At 42.0% G+C, this 27974-nt stretch overlaps 1 protein-coding gene across 2 annotated transcripts; it reads right to left on the reverse strand.

The window, feature by feature from the left end:
- Positions 1–625: 625 nt before the first annotated feature.
- RACGAP1 (Rac GTPase activating protein 1) lies at positions 626–27974 on the reverse strand. 2 transcript variants are annotated; one of them, XM_045801092.2, is made up of 17 exons: positions 27822–27974; positions 21101–21189; positions 15087–15289; positions 13941–14077; positions 12909–12978; positions 10292–10345; positions 9564–9644; positions 8800–8917; positions 8106–8236; positions 7271–7435; positions 5980–6075; positions 5526–5724; positions 3688–3793; positions 3380–3512; positions 3124–3259; positions 2072–2180; positions 626–1744 (listed from the first exon to the last, which is right to left on the reverse strand). In XM_045801092.2, exons 2-17 carry the CDS (start codon positions 21183–21185, stop codon positions 1669–1671), a joined length of 1899 nt encoding a protein of 632 aa, XP_045657048.1. In that variant the 5' UTR covers positions 21186–21189; positions 27822–27974; the 3' UTR covers positions 626–1668. The 2 variants fall into 2 exon arrangements, with proteins under 2 accessions (XP_045657048.1, XP_045657049.1); XM_045801093.2 differs by having other exon boundaries at positions 21101–21185; positions 27822–27965.

Below are 27974 nucleotides of genomic sequence, written 5' to 3' on the forward strand. Positions count from 1 at the left end.
TGTGTGTGTGTGTGTGTGTGTGTGTGTGTGTGTGTGTGTAAAGAGGGGGTAAAAGGAGAGGGGACCTGTCCTCTTTCAATTTGCTGAGGCAAAATCTCCCTGCTGTGAGAGCTGCCACCTCCTGGGAAAAAGCCGGTAGGTTGCCTCCTCTCTCCGCGGCTACATATTAAGCCTGCAACTGTTTCCGCTCGATCTCAGACACAGGCTGCTCGCCGGCTTCCGAGCTGCAAGTGCGGGTGCCCTCGGTTAATCACCCCGCTCACTCCAGAGGCACTTCCAGCAGTGACGGATGTTCCAGGCGGCCAGCCAGCCAGCCAGAGGCGTCTTTTTTTTTTTTTTAAACTGCACCATTCTGGTCCCTAAAGACTTGTTTAAAAAGTTTGGTTTTTGTTTAAAGCAGTTTCTTCAAATGAGAGGATAACAGTCAAAGGACAAATCTAGGACTTCAATTTGGACAATGAAAGGGACTGAACGAGAAACGAAGAAAAAAATTCCTGGTGGCGGCCGCACTGGGGGAGGGGAGAAAATGAAAAGGAATAATAGACCAAAACACCGAGGAAAAATATTTTCTTTAAAAAGGCATTGAAGGTTACCTTCCAGGACAAGAAAACCAACCTCGCAGTCCTTCTGAAAAAACAATTTACTTTTTTTCCAAATATTATTCTAAATATGTGTTTTACAGACAAAGGTCACTATGGGTCAAAAGCATTCTACAGAAGAGAGCATTTTCATAGACATTGGAAATAATTTTAATAAAAGAAAAAGTTCATATTTATCTAGATGTGGCTATGTTCCATAGGAAGAGTTTAGCAACCAAAGTGCAAAGACAAAATGACTGTGACTTTTCTTGCCACACAAAATATTGACAATCTCCCCATAGGGCCTACTCTTAATTGTGAACTGGGGCCCCAAATAGACGGCATATGACCTTTAGAAGTAGGGCTCCAATGGACAAGGGGACAGCAGGCTCAAGCATCAGCACGAATTCAGCTGAAATACAAACTGGCTTTGACCCCAACCAACCCCGAAGTCCAGCCAGAGGCCCATCGGGTGCAATATCACTTTTACAAGGTTGTGCCACTTAACACTATTAAACCTACTCAATCCGAATGAAAGCTAAGCACACCCCCATCACTAGTTCTGTCCTCGTCCTATCCCATCTTTATGAAAGCTCCACGTTACAGTTTAGCTCCTACTGGTGAAAGGGGACCTCCAAGTTCTCAGAAGGAGCCATCCTAAATCTCCTGCCCTCCCACCTCCCACCCTGAGACAAGTCAGTCTCACCAAAGAGGTACAGCTTCTGTCATTGTCTCACGGAAATTAGTTCTAAATAACACCAGAGAAAGATCAGTCCATGAGCAGCATTTGGCTTTAAGCCAGAGGGATGTGCCGCCCTTGGCCGCCCCACCCCCCAAATCACAATGAATTCCGAATTCTCCCTTCTACTGCCGTACAGAGCTCCCATCTAAAAGTTCCCAACAACGACAGCACAAGGTGTTGATATTACATTCCTTGAGGAGAAAGAGAGGGAGATATATATAGTTTTAATAAAACCCCCATGCACAATTAAACTTGATTAAAAGCCTGGAGAATGCTAAAAGTGGTAATGAGTACAGGTGCGCCCTTCCTCGCCGTCGTAAACGCTGGCAAGTAACAGGACACGGGACTTCACTTGAGCATTGGAGAAGCAAAAAAGTTGCCTTGTCGTCCTAGGTTGGTGGCAGACTTGCTTTTGCTCCCAAATCTACAGAGAATGAACCAAAAAAGTATTCTATGAAAAGAAGGTAAAAAAATAACCAACTCTAACGTTACTTGACATTGCCAGCTACAAACAGGAAACCCTCAACAACTACCCTGCAAACTACTCTTTGGTCACGTGAGATGAGAGAGGGGAAACAAAACCTTTAGACCCTTTCCAAAAAGTGTCGTTATGGCTCCAGATTAGCTTTTAATGGCTAGCTGCTAGCTTAAGGCCTCATTCACTTTTCCCTTCAATAAGCTTCGGAATGCTGGAAGAGAGGTCTCGGGAAAGAGTCCTTTTTCAGTTCCCAAGCCGGCCAGTCCCACATACCTGGGCGTGTTCTTGGTGAGGGTGGAGCGCACTCTCTGCGACAGGGAACTAGACGAAGGCGTCTTGAGAAGCTGATGCTCAGGAGTGGTCACGGGCCCCAGTAAACTCACTTCAAAGTTAAGACATATTTTTAAAGGAAGGGCAAAAAGGCAAGCACCCTTGTGGGTGGCCAGTTCTAAGCTGAACACCCCATGAAGCCCTTAAGAGCTAAGGTTAGAGACGCAAGCAAAGTCACAGCGATCAGTTTGGCCATCATCTGTGACAGGCAGTCTATCATTGGAACTACGCAGGCAACTGCTCGATGAACAGTTGACATTCGCTGCCTGATTTAGGCCATTCGCAAACTCCAACACTCACAGATCTAATGTCTGACCACTCGATTCTTACCTACATTAGAAAAAACAACGTTCTTTCTTAAAAAGGATCTTGCAAAAATGAGAGGTCAAGTCTCCAACACCAGTAAAGTCGGAAGAAACCAACCTCCGACATTTCTGTTGGCAATACAAATTGGCAAAAGCCTTTAAGAAATCAAATTGGTGAAACATAAAAATGTCCAAGCCCTTTAATTCAGCGATTCCCACTCCTGGGAATTTAACATTAGGGGAAACAGAGGTATATACATATAATGCTGACGGCAGCACTATTTAATAACTACGAAAACTAAAAAGTAACATCAATTCCCAATAGAACATGTTAAGTAAATTACAGTTTACAACCATAAAAATGGTAAAATTATATAGTAACAGAAAGAGTTCTCACAATATGCTAAGTGAAATAAGATCAAATTATCTCTGAATTGTTACTATATTTTTAAAATATCCATATATTATATAAGGAAAAGAAGGAGAACCATGTTCCATAAAAGTGAAAAAACAAGTCAGAATGGTAGAACTGTACAGATTTTCTTTTAATGTAAGAATCCTCATAATGAATTTAATTTTTATTGAAGAATATGAATTCCAAACAGCTCTAGCAAAGGCAGGGGGAGGGTACATGGCCAAAAAACCAGAGAGGGAGTCAGGTCCCTTAAGGAAACACAACTCGGGCCTTACCTTTAATATCTGGTGTCTGTGGCGTTGAAAAGGCATTTGAGTTTTCAATCACATGCATGGGGTCAATGTTCTCTTGTTCCACCATCATGAACTGACTCCAGTATTCCAGGGGCAGGGAAAGCAGGCGCTCTACCACCTAAACAGCCACCGAACAGGTTAGCACACTTCCAAAGCTCGGGCCTTACTTCTCACCACTCTCTCATGTTATCCCGTCACACGGGTTTATATATGTTATAGATATAGTGCACTTGCCTACCTTGGGCTGACGCTTGATGTCCTGTAACATTACCACTGGATCTGGATTGGGCACAGCATGGGCAACGATGGTAGGCCCAAAGACTTTAGCCAGATTGGCCACATCCATTTTAGTGTTTGGGCTCTGAGCCACTCTAAGCAAGAGAACATTCAATTAGAAGACTTGCTCTCCCGCTTAAACACAGACCAAAATATAAGATCTACCAGAAAACAATTCACCCTTCACGTTCCCTCCCTAACACCCAACCCACGTTCTGTTCCCCGTGGCAAATTCCCAAACTCCCAGAAGGAAGTTTCTGCTGTAGTCACCTCTGCAGGTGAATCATGAGGAAAGCCAGTGTGTCTCTGTTGGCCTGGGGCAGTTCACCGACAGCCTGGTACATGGCAGCTATGCTGTTGTCCTCATCTGTGATTTCTGTAAATGAAAAGAAAACACCAAGAGGCCTAGACTTCTTTCCCCTGACAGCGTGCTTCCAAGTGATCGACCACAAAGTCTCATCTATACAGTAAGCGCCTGAAACTTCTGATTAGGTTCATGACTGCATCAAACTCCGGTTTCATTAACAAGCAGGACACTGGCCAACAGCTCAATATTAGAAATCAGAACCCTTAAAAAAACTCGGCTCCCGCAGTTAGGGAAGGCAGCTAGCAACCCGTGTGCTGGGAAGGCAGGCACACAGCTGCAGTGACAATTACCAAGGTGTTCGTTTATAAACCCTGGTCAGGGGCCTACTATGGACCTGGTACTATTCCAAGTGCTCAGGTAAAGCAGAATTAAACAAAGACCTTGCCTCATGGAACTTACATTCTATTGGAGGAGTTAGTCAAAAAGCAGGTATCTATCAGGCAGTGCTATTTAGTAGAAGCTAGAAAGTAATGGGAGCGGTCATTTTGGACAAGATGATCAGGAAAGGTGTTTCTGAGGACAAGATACCCAAAAAGAAACCTGAAAGTAACAAAGGAGCAAATCATGCAAATACATTCCAGGCTGAGACAATAACAAATGCAAGAAGAGGGGAGTAAGCGTGGTTAGGTGCTAAGAACGGCAAGCATGCCAGCGTTAACGGGAGAAGAAAGAAAGAAGGGAAGGGTGTTGAGAGAAATGATGCTAGGGATGTAACCAGGAGCCAGATCCTACAGGTGGGTTCTTTGGGGCCATGTGAAGGACTGTGGATTTTATTCTGAGAGCACTGGGAAGTCACTGGAGAATACTAAGGACGGAAGAGACATCATCTAGAACGGATAAAGAAGATGTGGAATACATATCCACAATGGAATATTATGCAGCCATCAAAAAAAGAAATCTTGCCATTTGCAATGACGTGGATGGAACTAGAGGGTATTGTGCTGAGAGAAATAAATCAGAGAAAGACAACTAGCATATGATCTCACTGATACATGGAATTTGAGAAACAAGGCAGAGGATCCTAGGGGAAGAGAGGAAAAAACGAAACAAGAAACCAGAGACGGAGACAAACCATAAGTGACTCTTAATCTCAGGAAACAAACTGAGGATTGCTGGAGGGGAGGGGGTGGAGGGAGAGGGTGGCTGGGTGATGGACACTGGGGAGGGTATGTGCTATGGTGAGCGCTGTGAATTGTGTAAGACTGATGAATCACAGACCTGTACCCCTGAAACAAATAATACATTATATGGTAATAAAAAAAAAAAAAAAGAAGAGACATCATCTAATTTAAATTTTAGAAGGACCCCTCTAGATACTGTTTGAGGATCACAGTGTAGAGGGACCTAGAATAGAAAGAGGAAAATTAGCAGGTTCTTTTCTCACTCCGGGATGAGAGATGTCAAGAGTGGTAGCAGTAGGAGTGGCAAATTTCAATTTTAAGATAAATTTTACAAGACCTTTGCTGACAAGATTTGTCAATGGATTAAATGTGGTGTGGGGAAAAGGAATCAAAGATGGCTCCAAGTTCAAAAGGACAGCCTCAAACTTGACCAAAAACAACAAAAAACCCCGAGTTAGTAGCCTATACAGTTTGACAGGAAGAGGACGGGCACAAGAACACGGATATAGTTATTCTCCCATCATCCACAATGTTGCACGCACTGGACCGGGCGGTACACGAAGAGCCAAAAATTCCCGCCCCTGGGGGACTCACATTCTAGTTTTAAGATCTGCTCTTACCTGCTGCCTCCATGAAAGTCTTGTTTAGCCGGAAGGTCAGAAGAGGTTCTTTGAGGTTTCGGAGGAAGTCCTTCAGGAGGCTACAGATAGCGTGGATATCATCCACTTTGCTGAGGAGGGGTACTGTTTTCACTCTGAGGAATTTCTCTTTCAGCTCTTTTACTGTCCGGTCACAGCCGGAGATCCGATACAGGCCTGTCTATTACCAAGGTGACACTTTCAGTTAAGAAGTCCTAAATTAACACAATAACAAATTCATGCTCTCTGAAGATAGACTTTTTTTTTTTTTGAGAGTGCAGGGCAGAGGGAGAGGGAGAGAGAGAATCTTAAGCAGATTCCACATCCGACTCGGAGACTGACACAGGCTCGATCTCACAGATGACTTGAGCTGGTATCAGGAGTTGGTCACTTAACTAACCGAGCCACCCAGGCACCCCTGAAGGTTGACTCTTACCTCAGTCAGCCCTCTCTGCTCAATCTCATTTACGCAATGGACAACAATGGAGGGGATCATTGGAGAAGTCTGGGACACATAATCTGCCAGCATTCCCTGGAAAGGGAGAGTTTTAAATTATTATTTATACCACTTAGACCAGCAAATCAAGACGAGTAGGAAAAACCATCTTCAAACTAATACTAAGGCTGGGACATCATGTTTACTTGTAAATTCCTACTCCCAAAAGCATATATTAGAACAGAGACTCTCAGCTATATTTTTCCTACAACCACTACAGGACTGATTTAGGGTCACATATACCACACTCGTGCATGAACAAGTAATAAGACCACTAGCTACAACTCTGCCCCCACTTGTCCTCTACTCAAGGGCCTCAGAAAGCAAGCAATAATGAGATTACAGGTACGGCCTTTAATGTGAACTAATTTATTATTCTAAAAAAGAAAACTTTCTTTACCCTTTAATTATTCTTAAGTAAGAAAAATTATTTAACACAACTCACAGTTGATCAGGACACAAACCTATCTGTAGGGGAGAATTCCATGGTTCTCTATCAGAGTAGAGAAAATTTGTAACCAATCACGTACACGAATAAGAACCGTTAAGATTAAAGAAAAGCAACATTTGATTTGCTAGGGGCTGGGCAGCAGCATAATCGTTTTGTTTTGAATCTTGTTAATGTTGTTCATACAAAAATAATTTCTTAATAGATTGAATCAGTTTTTAGAAATAAGGACTCTAATCTTAATAGCTTAATATGGGATACCTCTAACATAAGAGGAAGTACATTCACAGATGAAATTACATGATGGCTGGTATTTGTTTCAAGATAATTCACTGGACAGGGCCAGGAGGAGGACATGCGGGTACTGATAAATCGAGATTGGACATGAACTAGTAATCACAGATGTTGAGAGATAGGAACCAGGGGTTAGGTATCGTAATCTCTCTACTTCTGTATATGTTTGGATTTTATAAAATAGGAATAGGATGTGGAGGGGAAGGAAGAGAAGAGGAGGAAAGGAAGGGGGAGGGAGGAAGAAGGAAGGAGAGAAGGAAAGGGAGGGAGGGAGGATGAGTAGGGAAGAAGGGAGAGGGTGGAACGAGGGAAGGAAAGTCTGGTGTAGAAAAGTTACCAAATAAACTCAAGCAGGACTCGGCTGCAAGTTAAGATTTGATCATTTCTCTTCATCATTCGTGGGAAAAACTATCTTAGGGTAAAAACTGACATTAAGCTTTGAAAAAGCTAAAGAAGCCATAACACAAGGATGGCCCCCACAGGTCCTACCTCTCCAATCTTGACAGGTGTTCCTATCAGAGTAGGAATGCAGGGAAGAGGACAGCGGTCCCGACATTCTGGGTGAGAGACCACACGACAGTCTCGACACTTCAGAGACAGCTTGCCAAACTTTATCCGCTTTCCACATGGAACACAAGACTCAGGTTTAATAACCTGGGGATGAAAGAGGACGGAAATAACAGAGTGGTCTGAATTAGAAAATTACCATCATCAACAACCAACATTTATTAAGCACTTAGTATGTGCCAAACAACCTCCTAATCCCTTTACACATACTTGTGTAATTCTCACAATAATCCTGTAACGTAGGTTTTGTTCTTTAAGCTAAGGACACAGAAGCCAAAAGAGGCCGTGTAATTTGCATCATAAGGTCATCCAGCTGGAAGCGGGCAGCGTACAGTAGCGGAAAGAACCTGGTGATGAGGAGTCACAAAATCGCCATGTTAACACTGCCACTGACTGTCCTGTGGCCCAAACAAGGCAGTTAACTCTTCGGAGCCTCAGGTTGCTTGGGTTTTTATGAGGAAATCCAATGGGACAAAGGCAAAATCTGCTATATTCAAGCTTACTATGTAAATATGTATCACTAAAAAGCATCAACAACTGCTTCTGAAAAGCTGCTTTAACGTAATGTTACTCACAGAATGGAAAGCTAGACACCCTCTGTAACCAGTAGTTAGCCCTGAAGAGTGGAACCGAAAGAAGGAGATCTGACATTTAACTTTCTAACACTAAGTTATTTAAATCTGTTCCTGGTATCTATTACTTTCACAATCAAAAAATTCAGTGTGCCCAAAAGAAGAAAGAGAGATCACAGATCTACCGTCTTAGAGACAAAGTCATGCAGGCGCATCCCTCCATTACTCTGTGGAGTGCCAGAACTCTCTGTCTCAGTCCTTGGCTCCAGCTGTCTGTTGCTCAAGGTGGAGTCGCTGTTCCAAGGTTGTAAAGTACCTAGAAAACAAGCAACTTTAAGCTTTTTAATTTTTTGTTCCTTCTGAATTTTAACCCCGACTTTCATATAACTGGTAGACAACCGGTAATTTGTAACCATAATCAGAAGTGACTACAATGGCTATGCAGAAAAATCATTTCAAGAATAATGAGTTATGGGGCACCTGGGTGGCTTAGTCAGTTGAGCATCCGACTCCGGGTTTCGGCTCAGGTCAGGTTCTCATGGGTCATGGGATCAAGCCCCGCTTGATCCCAAGTTCCACGCTCATCAGGGCATCTGCCTGAAGGTCCTCTCCCTCTGCTCCTCCCCCCCCCACTCTCTCACAAATAAATAAATAAATCTTTAAAAAAAAAAAAAAGGAATAACATATTATGTGTGAGTGGCGTCGGCCAGGCTAGCAATCCAAAGGTAGAGAATGGCACGGTGCTCCGGCCGTCAGCAAGGGGCAGCAGAAAACTACCCACAATATCCAATCCCTGCCTCAAAGGGCTCTAAAAAGCCAAGTCTCCCCAAATTCTACCAGTTGTTTTACACAGGCAGTATAGCTACAAAGCTAACGGACCTGTTTTCCTTCGGCTTCTCGTCCAGTATGGCACAGTCTCAATTGTGGACACAGCTTCGATGGGCCCACCATCATTGGGAACAGTCACTGTAGTTTTTGCAACTATGGATTCATTCCCCTGAAACAAAAGTAGAAATGAGGGAAGGACAAACATGTGAATCTAATTTCCCCTCTACTATAGGGTAATTTTGCAGTGGCTGAAAATTTCCTGAATCTTGGTCAGGACTTGCAGCCCCAGCTCAAAAACACTCAGATGAAACCTCATCCTTTAGAACAGAAATATAGGTCACAGAGGCATATATACAAGAAACTAAGAATCAAATACAAAGCTGACGGTTTACTCAATCAGAGTGATTTCATTCATATGGATGATAAGGACCCTGTTATGACAGAGAAAAACTCACCAAATCTCTCTCTCAAAATAACGTTGCAGCGTTGACTCAGGATTCTATTTATTTTATTTTATTTTATTTTATTTTATTTTATTTTATTTTATTTTATTTTATTTTATTTTGAGGGAGACAAAGCAAGCACAAGCAGGGGGAGGGGCAGAAGGGGAGGGAGAGGACAGGGAGATTCCCCACCGAGCAAGGAGCCCAACTCGGGGCTTGACCCCGGACCCCGAGATTGTGACCTGAGCCAAAGTCAAATGCTTAACCGACAAAGTCACCCAGGTGCCCCTTGACTCAGAATTCTTAATGGTTGGGGCCACTAACCTCTGATGTGTTTCACAACCACAATTCTCTTGGCCTGACTATTCTTACCTGGTCTACTGTGGAGCCAATGGAACGAGTCTTCTTTACAGGTCCAGGGGGACCATCGACGAACTGTCGGCTACTAGAGCGCTGGAAAGGAGACAAAGACCAAGGAGTTCAGTGCCAAACAGAAGATCTGAAGCACAGAAGATAAAACTTTTCCATTAGACAACTTGGGTGCAAGTCCTAGGTACCAGTGCTATGGTAAATAACAACATGCTCTCTCTCATTCTATTTCCACATGAAGCTTAAGTTGTACCAACACAAAAATGCCCTCAGTGCCCTGAAAGAAACAATTTAGATGACAGCACCAGAAAAAGTAGAGCTGCAATCCTATCTAAGGACATGCAGTCTTTGGAAACATATTAAGTACCGTAAACAAGCACACACACAGACAGAGCTCTGCATATCCCACTATACACACATTTCATCTGAACAGTATATTAGAGTACTGAAGTCCTGCATAAAAATTCCCATGGCAGCTCAAAACAAACTCAAGTATACCCTCTTCCACTCCTTGAATGAACTGAGGCAGCCAGAACAGTGAAACAGGACAGGATTCTGTCCTGAGTGACTACTTCCAGGAGGGTCCATACAGCCCCCCAGCAGGAATTCATTTGCATTAGGTGTTTAACAATGTCAGGAATGCTGTATCATGGGAAAATTTCTAGAGAAAACTCCTTTATTGTAATTTTGTAACAACAACAACAACAAAAACTAAACAAAACCATACGTACCCTCTTTTCTCTCTTCTTCAGTTTGAAAGTCTTTACCAAAGAAGAATCCCAATCCTGTTGACAATTACATTGTATTAATTTCTTTCTGTGGTTAGGGCTCCCCTAAACCCCGTGCAAATAAATTCAGAGAACATTAAAGGCTTTTTGAGTTAGACTGCCTAACTTACAATTCGGAGAGAGGGGGAAGGGAGGGTCTCAAGTGCCGGAGCTATAGAGCTATGGTAAGTTAACTTGCTTTCTTCCCAAAATTGAAGCTCTTATAATAGAGTCAGAAGTCAATACCACAGAGGCAAGAAAAGGTTAAAGAATCAGCTTCTGTCGTGATTATCTCCAGTGCCTGGTCCTTTATTTCTGACTATTCCTGTAGTTAGTTGTGGAACTCACAGACTCTCAGGCACTAGAGTGATCAGGTTCAATGTCCTTCTCACTCTTAAGGGACTGCAGTCTAATCAAACGTTCTGTACAATGTAGCCACTTAAAAAGTTGTAGTTCGGGTTTTACATTTCTCAAACATCCATCTTCCTTGAGCCCCAACAAAGACATTCACCACTGAAGAATTATATGTTTTACCATGCTCTAGTTTCACTTCACTTATTTTAACCATTTACATTCATGAGACTTCCTTACTCCTGATAATCCCTGAAATCACAAAACCCAGAAACAGTAGTACAGCCAATGGTAGCTTAGCTAAGTGAAATCTAATCGCTCCAACTCCTGGTCAAGTAATTTAATTTAGCTACTGATTATTTGGTTCAGTGTGGATTACAACAGATACACCATAAGTAGGTCCAGCTCCAAAATCAGCTATTGATATGTTCTAGTTTTATAATATATCCCAGACCTATTCATATCATCCCTTATTTCAAAAAGGTGACACCTATTATTTATATCTATAAAATAGCAATGATTTCTCCCAAAACTGATTTGGGACAGAACGCTCCTAGCCCACATTAACAAGTAGTCATCACTTGTTTCACTACCAGAAAACTAGCCACGAGTAACCTCCTGATTTATTGCTTTGTTTGCTAGCTTTCAGCCAGTAAAACAGGAAAGATACACAAACCAATAAACCACCAGTCTCTGAACATCAAAGACTGAAATATCGGGAGATGACCTTCTATGCAGAAACACCACTGTAAGTTAAGAAAAGGGTGCTACCCCACAAAGCAGGATGACAAAGAGTTTAAGCCAGTTAACCATTGTGGAACAAAGCATGACAGAGTGCCTGGAAACTTTGTCAGTCTTCAGGCTGAAGTTCCAGAGCACTGCTTTCCTTCTAATTGTGAAGTATGACTAAGTTTTCTTCAAGAACCAATCTAATTCTGAAATAAGGCACAAGTCTATTCTCTCCAAGGGCAGCAAATAAACCCTGCCTGGGTAGAATCTTGCTAATTTTTTTTTATTGCTAGCTGGGACTTTTTAATAAGCCACGATACAGTCAATTAGCACATGTAGTTCACAGATCCGTTAAATAAATTTAACCTCATACCAAATCCTGAGTTCTATATTCTCACTTCCAGAAACTAAATATATAAGCCAGTCTCTTATGGCCTGTGTGGATTTTTATTTTAAATTGCTAGCTCATGGGGCGCCTGGGTGGCTCAGTCGTTAAGCGTCTGCCTTAGGCTCAGGTTATGATCTCAGGATCCTGGGATCAAGCCCCGCATTGGGCTCCCTGCTCAAGCGCGAGTTTGCTTCCCCCCCTCCCCCTCCCCCTCCTTGTGTTCCCTCTCTTGCTGTCTCTCTCTCTGTCAAATAAATAAATAAAATCTTGAAAAAAAAAAAATTGCTAGCTCAGGGACGCCCGAGTGGTGCAGTTGGTTAAGCGTCTGACTCTTGGTTTTAGCTAAGGTCATGATCTCAGGATCCTGAGATCGAGCCCCACTGCGTCCGGCTCCACGCTCAGTGGAGTCTGCATAAAGACACTTTCTCGGGGTGCCTGGGTGGCTCAGTGGTTAAGTGTCTGCCTTCAGCTCAGGGCGTGATCCCAGCGTGCTGGGATCGAGCCCCACATCGGGCTCTCTGCTCTGCTGAGAGCCTGCTTCTTCCTCTCCCACTCCCCCTCTTGTGTTCCCTCTCTCGCTGGCTGTCTCACTCTCTGTCAAATAAATAAATAAAATCTTTAAAAAAAAATAGAAAAGAAAAAAGAGGAGAACCACGACACCTTAAAAAAAAAAAAAGACACTTCTCCCTCTCCCTCCCCCGCACTGTGCGCTCTCTGTGTCTCTCATAAATAGTCTTTAAATAAATTAATTAATAAAATAAAATGCTAGCTCAGAATCTGTAACACATCAACTAATAAAACAGTAATAAAGGGGGGGCGCCTGGGTGGCTCAGTCGGTTAAGTGTCTGCCTTCAGCTCAGGTCATGATCCCAGGGTCCTGGGATCGAGCCCCACATCGGGCTCCCTGCTCAGCAGAGAGCCTGCTTTTCCCTCTGTCTGCTGCTCCCCCTGCTTGTGCTCTCTCTCTCTCTGTCAAATAAATAAATAAAAATCTTTAAAAAAAACAAAACAAAACAGTAATAAAGGAATTCCAGAAGAGAGAACAGGAGAGAGATTCCTGAGGGAGAAGAGGTAAGAAAAATAGACAATTCTCAGAGATCAAACGTTTATTACCAGAGATTCGTCAGTCTTGTCAAAGCTGATATCAGATAAAATGGAACCAGATTCGTCAATAGTTGACAACCTAGGTGAGAGAAACAACACAGTATTAGATACAGAAGACTCTGGAAAGTGAAATGCATGAACGCCCAGATGAGTCACAGTGGTCAGGTAACACGAGCAATTCCATAGCAGTGCCTTCCTAGGGAGACAATTACAAGTTCAAAGCCTAGTCGTGGTGGCCGCTTGCTATGGTTTCCATGGGAGAGCATGGCTGTGCACGCGTGAGGACACACGCAGCACAGCTGCTTTTTCGGCAAAGACCTCACAGCAGCAGTTGAAAGTTACAGTCAGGAGCATGGGTGCTACTCCCTGCTGAGAAGGCTACTAAAAATGCACAGGCTGAAGGAAGAGTGAAGTTTAATCTGATCCCAATTGTGGTTGCTTTCTACAAGAAGGAGTATCACCCAGCATTAGCTTTTGAAGAAATTAAGCCCATATATCTCCTCAGTGATAAAGATTCCCCATAAAACAACCAGGCAACAAAATAAATAGCTCTAAGAGTGCTGACCTTTCCCTACGTATTGTATTGGGGGTGTTCAATTCAAGGCCTGGGTGAGACTCTTTTAAATAGTGATGCAGGGGACCCAAAGTTATTGTCTGGTCTTGGCTCACAGAAGGCCTTTGAAACCAGAAGAGCCGCAAGAGCTCTCTGGAGAGTAAACTCTGAAAGTACTGCTGAACTGCCACTTTCACCTTTCGTTTTCTTAGCAATGAGCGGGATCAGTTCTTGATGTGTAATTTAGCACCAACATCAAAATTTTACCCACGGTGAAACAACATCCTAAGGAAAGATCAAACACAAAAGAAGATAAAAGAAATTGGGAGGCCCTTGTGCCTTTATTTCCCACCCACCCTTCCTCCCAAGTCTTTTTCTGCTTTATTCAGCACACATTCCAGAAACAGTCTATTTGAGAGTTCGGATAACAAGAACTTCTGACGGCGGCGCTGCTCGTGATCAGATAACAGCAGATGCGGTTTCCCCACCTTTTGCCCCCAGCATTGCCGCTGGACGGCTGGCCTCTGTTGAGAAAAGCCAGGGCTGATTTCTGCTCCTCGCTTAGCTGAATGCTGCCAGATGTGTCACACATGAGCATCTCCCGAATCAGCTGAATCTGCCTTTCCTGCAGACCAAAGCAGAGTAAAACATCCTAACTAACCAGGAGAGAAAGATTCACCTCAAATTTATGGGACAGGCAGACCAGAAGACATTAAAATACAGCATTATGCAAATGAGCCTTCAGGAAGGCTGCTACACCGATAGCATATTAATTCACATCAAGCCCAGATTGTGTCTCTGATTTCTGACTGGTAAAATGAACTCCATCCAGAATAGTGGGCTTTCTGCTACAAGACTTTTGGGTCAAGCTGCTAATCCAAGACAGTACTGCAAAATGAAGAGTCCCAAAATAGATTTCGCATAGCAAAAACAATTTAGTGTCATTTTATCAGGACAATTATTGGCTTCCTCTATGGATCAAAGCAGCCACCCACCTTTCTAAATGGTGGAGCAAAATGCATTAAAATGGATACAAAGCTGTGACACACTGGAACCAGTCAATTTGAGCTTACTGAGGCATTTAACACTGTACCAAGATGGATTAGTGCCTCCTCGAAAAGGCTTTCCTTTGTACCATGACCCACGCTGGTACATCAAAATGATAGTGTTCCACGTTAGTCACACTGCTCAACATACATCGAGCCCCTTACCCTGAATTAGGAGCAGTAATGATGCAAAACCTTAGACTTCTCTTGCCTGTATCAATAACAAAGTACTAGCTATTGACAAAAGGATGAGGATATTCTGGGTGGCATGAGAGACAGCCAACGTCTTGTGACAGAGCAAGCATGCTAGGCAGTCCCTGCCTAATTATTTAAATTCTCATCTGAAATCTATTAAGTCATAGTTCCAAGTCTAAAAGAGAAAAAAAAAATTAAATTTCAGCCTATGCAGAACAGGATTCCTACGATGCAATTTCGGTTCCAGTCAAGGCCAACTTGTCAATGGACGGGTTGCTTTTAGTTCTTTAACGTGGAAGAAGAAACTGAGTATAGCTGGCAGGTGGAAACATGACCAGATGACGCCGCCCCTCCCCCCATGGCCACAGTTCCGGCGTAGAGAACAATACACACCAGCTTCTCGCAGTCGGCCTCGGCTCGCTGTCTCCGTTTGATCTCGACGTCCACCTGGTTGCGTGCGTGCTTCAGTTTAACACCCAGCGCGCTGCGCTCGGTCTCGGCTTTCATCAAAAGATCCTTGTACTTCCCCAGCTCGTGGTCTGTTCTCTGCCACTTTTTACGGAAATCTTCAAAGTCCTTTGCCAATTGGATGAATTCTAAGGAAAGGGGGAAACTTCAATAATTGGAGCAAACACAGTCCTAATGTTCTAACAATTGAGTCCTCTAGTTAGTTTTCCTCCAAATACATAATTAAGGGACCAGCTAAACTCGGGGCAAAGCCAGCTGAAAATAACCAGGAGACGACCCCGGATATATGTTCATCGCCCTGCACGACAGCTTCGTGGGGAGCAATTCCGGTTTCGATAGGGCCACTCACTGTGGCTTCGCCAGTGGCATCTGCTACGGAATAAGGAACTCATTAGTCACCTGGCTCCAGATGTAATACCAACACTGGAAGCTCCTGAACAGAAGGCAATCAAAGGGGGATACCTCTGGGGCAGCTGTCACGCACCAGGACAGTTACAGCTATAAAACAAAAACAGCCTCCTTTAGAGTCACGCATTGCTGCGCCAGAGAGACGTTAAACAGCAAATTCAAATATAACTGCTGTAATATGCTCCAGTAGATGTAGATTAATATTATAGATGTCTAGGCCTGCAATTCCATTCAACTATATAATTATACAAATATTGATTTGAAAGTAAAGAGCCAATTTGCTTGTGCTGTTTAACACTGCCCTGAAGGGTGTATAAACATTTCAGCGGGAAAGACACAGTAAGAACAGATCATACTAACTTCGGGTGAGTCACCGATGGCGGAATGTGGGCTCTTTCCACGTGTCTGCAGAGAGTGCATCACTTCCAAGGCAGTGCCTCAAAGCATGATGACCCTGGTGGCGTTCACACTTGCCACCTGCTATTGGCAAAGACTGTTCTACAGTGCCTTCCTATTTTCTCGTTACCCTCCATCTATCTCTAGGCATCACTCCCCACCACCTCCACGGAGGAAGTTCCCAAGGTGTACATCTGCTGCCGGCCAAACTAACCCAGTTTACAGCTGAAACTAGGCCACAGGCACACAAAGCTAGCCGATTCTTGGGTAGTAAGGGCACTTTTCCTAATTGAATTTAACCTGAGAACACAGAAGCAATGAATAGAGTGCCCTTTTCAGTCTTAATAATTTGAATTTCAAACTTACAAATTAGGATGCCAATTCAATCTGGAGAAAGCAAGTCTTATGTATAAGGACACTTCAGTTTGTAACAAATAACAGGTTTCAGCAGAACAGGATATTATGACCTAGTTACCTTAGACGATGCAACTATCAAAAATAAATATATATACACACACATACATACACACAGATATATATACGGCTGCAATTCAAATAGCTTTAAATAGTATGTTCGTTTTGTTAAGTTTAGAACACATAACTAAATTTTTTCCTTCTTAATTTAAAGAAAAAGAAAATACATCCTTTTGCCAATTAAACTATTTCAACAATGCAGATTCACAAAAATTTTTTTTAAAGAGCTGGTTCTTAGCCATGTTCACTCTGGCAATTCATCAAGTACCCCACTTAGGATTCGTGTACTTTTCTGATGTATGTAATGGTACTTCGATTTCAAAAATATAAAACACAAGAAATATACTTTTCAACTACACGTCTAAAAACTTTCTAGCTCCACACTGTGGTCAATTAAATGTTTCTAAATATAGTGCCACATACACACTCAAATATCTACTGAATTGAAAAACAATTTTGAGAATGAACAAGATTTCCATTGGACCTAATTTTGCTCATTTGTTCTTTAGGACACTCTTTTAAAAAAAAAAAAAGATTCTTTAAATTTATTTGAGAGAGAGAGAGAGCAGAAGTGGGGGGGAGGGACAGAAGGAGAGGGAGAAGCAGACTCCCTGCTGAGTAGGGAGCCTGATGTGGGGGTCCATCCCAGGATCCTGAGATCATGACCTGAGCCACCCAAGCGCCCCAGGGACATACTTGATAAATCTTATTAAATTTGGGGTTTAATCCCTATTAATTGTTAATTGGCATATAAGTCTATCTGAGCTGGACGATGGAACTCAAATCAAATAAAGTATCAGTTCATCTCCAGGACAGTTCCTATTTTAATAGTATGGATGATTCAACTTGGTTTATATTAGACCAAACCAGAACATTTGCATACCTAAGATATTACTTAGGTACAATTCTGTTATGAAGTTTGCTAGGATGGGTCAAAACGGCACATTAGATCACAGATCAGGAAAAATTCTGATATTGGAGATCAAAAAACACGGCATTTTTTGGGTCAGTTTGTGAATCACAATTCCAACTTGGTACCAGCCCCCTTCATGAAGTACATACACGTTCAAAAGATTTATTAACTTCAAATTACTTCCCTTAAAAAGTTATGTATATATTAAACTATAAAATGAATCTACCAAAAAGCAATTAAGGGAAATTTCCTGAAAACAAATTGAGGATAATCTCTGATTCGTTAAAAACAAAACAAAACAGGATTTGGTTCATAGTTCAGCAAATAGATTAAAACCATCCCAGAGGGGCGCCTGGGTGGCACAGCGGTTAAGCGCCTGCCTTCGGCTCAGGGCGTGATCCCGGCGTTATGGGATCGAGCCCCACATCAGGCTCCTCCACTGTGAGCCTGCTTCTTCCTCTCCCACTCCCCCTGCTTGTGTTCCCTCTCTCGCTGGCTGTCTCTATCTCTGTCAAATAAATAAATAAAATCTTAAAAAAAAAAAAAAAAAAAAAACCATCCCAGAGATCTTGTTTTCTCAGCTCACTCCTCCTGGGGCCTTTGCATAGGCTCTTCCCTTTGTTTTCCCCACCACTCTCTAAGCTTCTTAAGGACAAGGGCGCTGTGTCTCTTTTATCTCCAGTGCCTTATAGCACACAGTAGGCACTTACATATTCATTGAACAAATAAATGAAGAATTGCTCTTTATTTTCTTTTTATTTTTTTTTAAGATTTTATTTATTTATTTGACAGAGGGAGACAGCCAGCGACAGAGGGAACACAAGCAGGGAGAGTGGGAGAGGAAGAAGCAGGCTCATAGCGGAGGAGCCTGATGTGGGGCTCGATCCCGGAACGCCAGGATCACGCCCTGAGCTGAAGGCAGACGCTCAACAACGGAGCCACCCAGGCGCCCCGTGAATTGCTCTTTAGATCAAATTTAAACTCCAGGCATCCAAGCCCACCTCACCAGTCTATTCAAACTTACCTCCCACCACTACACAATACCCTTTCTTGTCCCCGCTCCCAGAACAGACCCATGCTTATTTCTGCCTTCTCCCTTGTGATCAAGCTGTGTACTCCAAACAGAATGCTCTACCTACACTCTTCTTTATGTATCCATTCTTCTAGTCCCATCTGTTCTATGAATCCTTTCCTAATCTGTTTGTTCCACATTACGTTTTTCTATACTTCCCAAAAGCATATATCTTGACACTGTAATCTTCTGTTTCATAAGAAACCTATCTCTGAAACTTAAATACCATAATCTTCTTGAAGATAGGCACCAAGTCATATACACTGTAGTATCACCTACTGTATACAGCATAACACAAACCTAGCATTGTGTCGGCACACAACAGGTACCTGATAAAAATTAAGTTATATTTATTCCCAATTTACACACCAAGGGCATAAAAAATATTCAGGCAGCTCACAATAAGAATAGAAGATAAAAACAATGTAGACTGGGGAAATCAAAGGTAAGTAGGTTATTAAAGTCATTTTATTTGAATATTAACCTTCACTCTGATCTTTCAGGAACCTTGGGCTTAGCTAAAAACAACAAGATGAACAAACCTATACAAAAAGGAGAGAGAAGAATGAAGTAACTGACGGAAGACAAGAATAAGAAGTCAGGATACTTAATCATGGGAGGAATTCCTAGGATCAAAGAAGAGGACAGAGACTGAGATGGTTGTAGAAAGGAGATTCTAGAGTCTAGAAAACATGAAGCCACTCTATTTCCTCAAAAGCCAACATTCCAAGTTAGGGATCTGGAGAGGGAGGCAAAACAAACCTCTATTTTATAACAGGAATCAATGGGAAGATAGAAATGTGTTTATAAAGCAAGGATACTTGTAAAAATAGATATCTATTTTTTTTGGCATAATTATTCCAAAGTATTTTCACAACTAACTAGTATCTTGTTTTTATCCCCAAACACTCACAGCACTCCCTCAAAGATAAAGACATTTGAATTCCTATTTTACAGATGGAGAAATAGACACAGAAATAAGTTGAAAGCCTGTACTAGTTATTGAGACTCCAAACCTCAGATTCCTCCCTCTGCCCCCACATCCTGTTGGCTGCCTCCTCGTAGAAATCTTATCACAGTCTCTTCTACCCATTTCCCCTGACTTCCGTCTTCATAAACACCATTCCAGCTAGGGCTCCTTCTGCCTCTGCCCTGAACCACGGCAAGCACGTCCTCATCGGTCTCCCACCATCCCCCTCTGCCAGGGTCATCTTCAAAAAGCTCTGCTCTGATTATGCCACTCCCCCCTTACTCCTACTCCCCTCAAGCCCCACACTCGCTTGCCTCTACCCTAAATGCCCTCTTTCGTCTGTGTCTGTTGGGATCTCGCCCCACATCTACGGCTCCACCTACTTTTGTCCATGAGCGCATTTAGTCATCCCTTCCCCTCAACTCAACATGTGCTAGAAGCTGTTTTAGGTTCTTGCTAAATATTTGCTGAATGAGCCTGAATTTTAAGATCTCTTATCCAATACTCTTCCCCACTGGGCTCCAAAGTAATCCATCTGAGATGATGTGACCTCAAAGAGAAGCCTAATTAGTATGCCATCATGGTTACTGAGCTGGTATCAGATGATAGGGTCATGCAACAGCTATTAAGAGAAAATAGAATATTGTTTTAAAAGGCCTGTAAATGGATAAGAGCTATTAAAAACATCAAATTAAAGGAAATGCTGAATGGCATAAGCAGGACACCATACTAAGTACTGTGAAGATCTTAAAAAAAAAAAAAAAAAGTTGGAGACACAGTTCTTCCATTACTTTTATACCAGAGGCTGACTTAAGAGCAATGATTACTAAATTAGGTATTAATGAAAATCTGAAATGGAAGACGATGGCAACCCAAAGAAAAGCTGATAAAAAATAATAATTCCTTAGATTACTTAAGTCAGGGCCATCAGCCCCCCTCCTTCTTCACTAATCTACTTCCCAGACCACCATTCTATCACCACCTCCTTCTTCTCCCCAGCTCTCTACCCAATTTCTTACTAAGAATCAAATACATGAGGGGGGCGCCTGGGTAGCGCAGTCCTTAAGCGTCTGCCTTCAGCTCAGGGCGTGATCCCGGCGTTCCAGGATCGAGTCCCACATCGGGCTCCTCGGGTGGGAGCCTGCCTCTTCCTCTCCCTCTCCCCTGCTGTGTTCCCTGTCTCGCTGGCTGTCTCTCTGTCACATAAATAAATAAAATCTTTAAAAAAAAAAAAAGAATCAAATACATGAAATAGATGAAAGCAGATGAATAGTCCCTTCTTCAAAAAGAAATTATGACGTTTTTCTCCTCTTCAACTGAAAACGTATAGCACAGAGGGAAAGCCCAGGATAAAAAATATAGACAACCACCACTCTAAAGAAAGAAGCAACATCCTTGGAACTTCAGATTTTACCCAGTTCTTGGTATGAACGTGAATTGGCAACTAATGCCAAATAGTCAATGGAAAGAGAATCTTGATAATGAAAGCAATCTGGGTGCACCCACTTAAGAACAACTATAGAAAAAAGTGACCAGTTAGAATGAGTGTCCATTAAGCTTTGAGCATGGATAAGTGACCGTCATTTTCTTTTTAGGAAGCCCAAATGAAAAACAATGTTAAGATTGGAATACACTTCAGCTTTGCAGAAAACCCAAATCTGAAAACTGTTTTTTCTCCTCATGCAGGCCAGCTCAGGATGACTTACGGAGTTCATTTCCTTCACTGAGAATCTCCACCCGGCGTACAAGCTGCTCAAACAGATTCCGCAAATTCAGCATCGTCGTATCCATCTTTCTGCCAAGAAATCAAATATACATTAGGGGTCCTGCCTTCTCCCCCAGACAAAAGATTCAGCAGCAATCCCACACAGCCATCAGTGACTAACATCTGGACTCTTCCATTTGTAAGCTACCATTATAAGGATCTCAAGCCAACGATCAGTGTTTTGTACTATCTTTATTACAAAAACAAAGTTGGAATGTTTAACACTCATTTGAAAATCAGAAAAGCATTTCAGACCTCCAAATATAACACACCCTTCCTGCCTACGTCTTTTCCTCCACTCTGCAATCACTCTGGAGCTGTGAGGAAAGCAATTAAGGACAAGCATGTCAGCTGATTACGAGGTGACCAACTATAAAATGTGGCTCTTAGTCTATTGATTAATATAATGCTTTTGCCACTTTAACCCTTCTGGACTTTGAAGACCTCCAGCACAACTTGAAAGGTTTATTTTTAATTTCATTTTTAGCTAGTACCCTTATTGCAACTGCCTTTTAAAATGCAGCACATGGTCAGCACATTTCCTACCAACGGCACAGATGACGTCACACGAGTGATTAAGTGAGGAAATCGCCAGCTCAGCAGCACAAGAATTATTTCTGTAATGCAGGGCTCTCTGCTGGACTGTGTGCAGGGACTATGTCTAATAAATTTATACTAAGTATAGGCAAAGGATTATGTTGTACCACATTCTGGCATCAAGGAGACAATACACCACCTTCACAGTTAGAAGGGCAAAGGAAAAAAATCATTTGCTACTGTGTTCTGTATAGTGAATTTCTGGCTTCATATTTCCCCCCAAGACCTGCTGATATCACAGCAAAAACGGTGTCCTTACCGACAGTTCTGTTCTGAATAGACTTTAACTGGAAACACTTTGAGGAAATAAGATCTTCATTTAACAGTCAAGAAAAAAAGACATCAACTGGACGTTACAAAAATTATCAAGGAAATGAAACAAAAAATAAATTTCATTTGAAAATTGAATGTCCTTAGAAATACCATTAAAGGATTCTTGTGTTTCTCCAAATCACCCTTCGACATTCTAGTCTAGGCCCTTATTTCATGCATCTAAATAAAATTTTAAGAACTCTTTTATGGGGGCGCCAGGGTGGCTCAGTTGGTTGAACATCTGCCTTGGGCTGAGGGCATGATCCCAGGGTCCTGGGATGGAGCCCTGTGTCTGGCTCCCTGCTCAGCTGGGAGCCTGCTTCTCCCTCTCCCTCTGCCTGCAGCTCTGCCTGCTTGTGCTCTCGCTCTGTCAAAAATAGATAAATAAATAAATAAATAAATAAATAAATAAATAAATAAATAAATAAATTCTTTAGGAAAAAAAAAGAAAAGAAATAACTCTTTTATGAAGGTTTAGTGATTTTACAATGTTTATAAGATTGTACCATAACCTATGAGGATAGAACAGAGTTAAAAAAAAACAACCGAAACCCACGAAGGACAAAGGAATATATAAACATAAAATATTATCTACTAAATGCTACAAGAGTTATTCATTTGTACTCAAACGATGATTGGTCTAATAGCCAAAAACCTTTCAATTCCAAGCTTGGAGGCAACGTATACCTGAATCAGGGCCGGAAACCAAGATTTTCAAATGGCAATGTATCTGTTCCAAGCTACATAATCACAGCGAGCTGCTAAGCAACCAGACTAACAAATTTATTACAAAGATCTTTCTCTAAACTAAGAACAAAACTAAAAGAATAGCATTAAAACCGGCAGGAAGAGATCTGGAAGTTGTGGAGATGCCCGTGGATTTAAGAGTATGACAAAACAGGCACATACACCCAAATGCTATAGGGCAGGAGCAGGGCACTAAGTAGTTTATTCAAATGATGATTTCCTTTGGCTCCAGTAAAAATGGGAAGAGACTGATCCGTTTTAATGTAGGGCACTGATTTCCATTATCTCAGCAGTCATCTATACATTCTGAGACTCTAAGACTGTGAGCTCCGCACATAGGAAAACTTCTAACTGCCCAAGAATGCAGAAAAAGGAAGATTTCACAGTGCAACTAGAGTATTAAAAACTGGTTGTTAAAAAAAAAAAAATCAGAAGGTTTGATGTTTTAAATGACAATACAACAACCTGATTCTTTGTCCCCTTTAAAAGAAATTCTCACATTTCCTCAAGTTCCTCTAGCCCACTATTCTTCTCGCCTATGTTCTTTGTGCAAACCACTCCCTAGAGTGAGGGTTGTGGGGAGGTACGCTCTTGAAAACACAACCAGATGCCTAAAAAGACTAAAGACACAGAGAACCTACCTGGGGACATCTGCTCATTGTAGTAACGGTTTATCTCATACAACTACCTCCATCGACATTATTGTCCAAACATGATGCCTGGTACCCAGGAGGCAGATGTCTAACTGAACTCCCAGTGCTCTGCTATAAAACAACAGAGGGTAACCCTCAACTCTCAGACCATCAGAGTCTCCAGATTTAGAGTTTTACGAAGGGTTTATGGATTTTTTTCTATTCTTCCCTCTCAACACCAGATATTCCCTAAAATTCAATCCTGCAGAGTGTCCTGGGAAAATCTTTCGAAGAACTTATCAAAACCATCCTCTCCAGATGATAGCCCATCCCACTCCAGCCTCTCTCCTAACTGCAGTCCTGTAGGTCTTAATTTGCTTAGGATGCCCTGGAGGGGAAGCTTGATTCTGAGCCTTCGCTCTATCCTTCCCCATCATATATATTAGCAACTACTCTACCCACTGACCTACTCTACCAACTCCCAATTTTGATTTCCTTATCATTCACTCAGTTCCAAACCTCAGAATCACCGTAAGTTCCTCTCTTTCTGACAAGTATCATCATCATACCTGTGGACTTTTCTCTCATGTTCTCTACCCAACCCCTAATCACTTGGCAGGCGGTCATCATTCACTTCAACTGACCTTTCCCCCACTGCTTTGCTCAGTTGGCACTCAGACACATACACCTTGCCCTCTACTTTAACTTTACCACATTTCTACCCTATATTCCAGGCAGACTGTATATGTGAGAGGAGAAACGTTACCTTTGGCGCTATTGTATTACACACACTCAATATTTAAAAATAAATATTTGATAGGGGTGCCTGACTGGCTCAGTCAGGGCAGTCAGGGTCTTACTCTTGATCTAGGGTCATGGGTGGGAGCCCCACGTTGGGCATAGAATTTACTAAATAAATAAATGATAAATGGAAACCAGAGAACACACACACACCCATGAGTCTATTGTCAAAAGAATTTCCATTCTATCTGAACTTCAATGTGTAATAAAGATGAAAACTGAAACAACAGTTTAAAAAAGGTGTGGCTTGGACAGAAGCCCTGCGATAAAGTTTTAGTTCTTCTATTTGCTAGTATAACCTGGGGTAAGTCGAATTCTGAGACTCATTTATAAGCGGGAACAATAACACTTGGCCCATTTACCTCACAGGATAGCATCAATACACGTAGGTAAAAGTTTTATAATGTATAAATTGAACCTTACTATAGGGTATTATAGGGGGTATGACATTTTTTTTGTTTTTTGTTTTGGCCTGATAATTGTTATTTACATCCTACCCCAGTGATTACCAAATCATAGCTGGAACCCAGACCAAGAGAATGGAGAAGATAGCAAAATTTGACCAGGTCTAGGCTCTTCAGCAAGCTGTCTTACATGAGGCTTGTAGCATCTGAAAATAGCTTTTCCTCTAACACAGGTTTACTTAGGGTAATCCAAAAACGGCACTAGCAAAATATAATCCTCTTCTCTTTATATGCCAGGGGACCATGTATTTTTATTAATGTTCTATAGAAGTGACATTCGGGAATTATTTATAGATGACAAAAATATCTTTCTGCATCAGTACTAACTCTGATATCTCAGCCAAATTGTAACTCAAAAAGCTAAAATTTACTCATCCTATTCAATGTCAATTAAAAATGGTCTTAATTTTCCTGTTGGGTCACATTTTCACCCACATGAACACTCTTTATTTCTCCCCCTTTATTATTTAGTTCCATAGCTAGGAGATACACTAATGTGAAAGGAAACAAAAACAAAGTCATATTGTAGTACATTGCTCTGCAGCTGTAAAACAGCTGTCACTTTTCACTACCGAGGCCGCTGCCTTTTGGGAAAGCTGAAATGATCCCTGTGTGTAGCAAGGAAATCAGTTTGCGGAGCACTTTAAACAAAAAGGTGCTAGAGAATCTCAGTTGTTATTGATGAGAAGCCCCAGAGGTGGAGAAGTCACTATGTTACAGCCTCCCAATCTGTGAGTATCCCTGAGGGAGCAATTTCACATCACCAGGAAAGAGTCTCAGCTTGATGTGATTGCTTTGAGTCCCCAATTTAATTTCAATCACCCAGCCAAGAGACAGACATCGTCCTTCAGAATAACAGACTATTACAGATCTTAACTGCAGAGTATCCTGGGAAAAGGCTCTATCCTCTTCTTCCTCCTAGAAACAACATTATTAAGAGATCTATACATCACGTTTTAGAAGCATCAAGGGTGTTAAATATTGAAAGACAAAGCAATGGAAGGTTGTCTGAGTTTTCCAGGAAAGAGTTTTAATGAAAAACATTCTCACAAACATTACTCAATCTGGAGATTCCCAAGAATTCAGCAATACAGGTTTTCCACTGCCAAAGAAAACCATCTCCTGAGACAGTCTCAATACTACAAGATTCTTTCATATGAAAGCATTTCAGAGCAATTCTTTTTCCTAAACGTCCAGCTTCTGCTTTACTGTATCAGAAGCCTCTATACACCTGGCAGACAGAAGGAATATCTTGAAACCAAATGTTCTTATGAACAAATAAATTGCAGAAAGAGTAAAAAGAATGTTCTCAGTCCAATGTGAATGAAGACTAAAATAAAAAGAGGAGTTGAATTATTATTTCTTGGAAAATTATTACCAGTTTAGTATACTAAGGTCTTTTTTTCCTTCTTATTCTGTGGATTCTTCCCATCCTGCAGGGTTCCATTCTTCAAGGTCTAGTGTCTTATCAATTCACTAAAGCATTCCTTAACAATTTCAGTCCAAAATTATCTCTATTATCAATAATATTCATTTGGCAGATATAAACCATTGCTTCAACTGTGAATTTTCTAAGTTCAAAAAAAATTAATGCTTTACCCTAAACAATTATATGCATCTCCTTATCTAATCTTTGGCCTCTATATACTTATATCTCATAATATTGCAACCATAGATTGATACAATGTTGTGTTTTGCTTTTCTCCACCATGTTTCCATTAAGTTACAAGAAGTTGATTAACAATTATTTAACCATTCTCTTCTTTGGGTATTAATGTAATTTTCAGTTTTTCAGTTACATCTATGGAATTTTTTGTATGGTCACTCCCTCACCTCCTTCAGGGATTTATTCAAATGTCATTTTCTCATTAAGGTCTTTCCTAACTACCCAATTTTCAATTCCAGCCTTTACCCTCAACACTTCTCTGCTTTATTTTCCTCCAAAACACTTACCTTCATCTAACATACTTACATATTAACTTATTTGTTTATTGTCTGCCTCCCCAACAGTTTAAATTCTAAGAATGCACGGATTTTTGTCTGTTCTGTTCACTGCTGAGCCCCTGTACTCAGAATAGGGCCTGACATTTGGCAAATGATCAATATACATTCACTGAATGAATGAACTGAACATCACTGTGAACAGGTTTTTTTCTTTAGGTGGCTGTATTCCTTAGAGTAGATTTCCAAGGCTGGGATTACTCTATCGCAAGGTCAAAACCTCTAATAGCTCTTGATAAATATTGCCAAACTATTTTCTAAAAGGGCTATACGAATGTACAGTATACTCAATAGTGTAGAGGCCTACTAGATTCACCTCAGTTATCTTAAGTTCTATCAGCCCAAAAAAAGTGCAAGCTCCTTTAAGGCTAAATAAGATTGTACTGTACTTATATTATGCACTGATTAAATATCTGTTGAATGATTAAGCTATAGGAAAGGCGTCTTCTCTAAACACTTTCAATAACTCGAAAAGCTCACCCCACACATTCAAGGGAATGATAATGACATTTCTTAAAAAAGAAAAAAAAAAAGGGCTTATCTTCTCACCCACCCCACATTGCTCAACACTCCCTCCGCCTACGAACGAAATTCAGTGAAGAGAAACGTACGTGAAATTGTAAAAGTAAGGCCTCGTTTTTCCTAAGGCTAAGAATTAGGATGGGACGGGCAAGATGTCATTGCCTCGGCCGGCCTACCCGGATACACACAGCCCACAAGGGAGAGAGGCTGCCCTTCAAGCCGCCCCGGCCTCTCAAATACCAGGGCTTCTCCCTTCCAAAACGCCTTGCTCTTCCAAAGAGAATGGGGGTATTACCCCACCCACTCCCAAACTCTGTATTTAAGTGAAAGTCACTTCTTGGGGGTGGTTCCTGCCCTGTTCAAGCCACCACCTCAAGAAGACGCCCCCAGCTTTCCGCAAAGCACAGCTAGGAGAAAGAAGCCCTCCACTCCCAGCCACCGCCCATTCGGGCCGCTGCCTCCCCCGGCCCGAGGAGAGCCCCACAGCAGGGGCTGTAGGTGGCGGCCTTCTCCCTGAATCCGCGGTGGCCACGGCTCACCACCTCGGACACTCTCCCTCCTACCACACACCCAGAGTCAGACGCACCTGTTCTCGCAGCCCCTAGCGCCCACCTGGCCGGGTCCGCCTGGCCCCACTTGGGCCGCCTTCCACTTACTTCCCTCCGCGCCTCACCCAACGGCAGAGGGGCGACGCGCCTCCAGCTCGGGTTTGAAATCCTGCACCAACCAATCACAGAGA

Source organism: Ursus americanus, chromosome 25, assembly GCF_024610735.1.
Source record: "Ursus americanus isolate L20-20 chromosome 25, mUrsAme1.1.p, whole genome shotgun sequence".
Lineage (NCBI taxonomy): Eukaryota > Metazoa > Chordata > Mammalia > Carnivora > Ursidae > Ursus > Ursus americanus.

Bases quoted from the DNA above. Each gene is read 5' to 3' on its own strand.
- RACGAP1 (XM_045801092.2), bottom strand. From the start codon at position 21,185: ATGGATACGACGATGCTGAATTTGCGGAATCTGTTTGAGCAGCTTGTA. The intron at 9,645-10,291 runs GTACGTATGGTT...TCTCCTTTCCAG, and splicing joins TGAAGAAGAGAGAAAAGAGG to CGCTCTAGTAGCCGACAGTT. The intron at 8,237-8,799 runs GTCCGTTAGCTT...CTTGTTTTCTAG, and splicing joins GAGAAGCCGAAGGAAAACAG to GTACTTTACAACCTTGGAAC.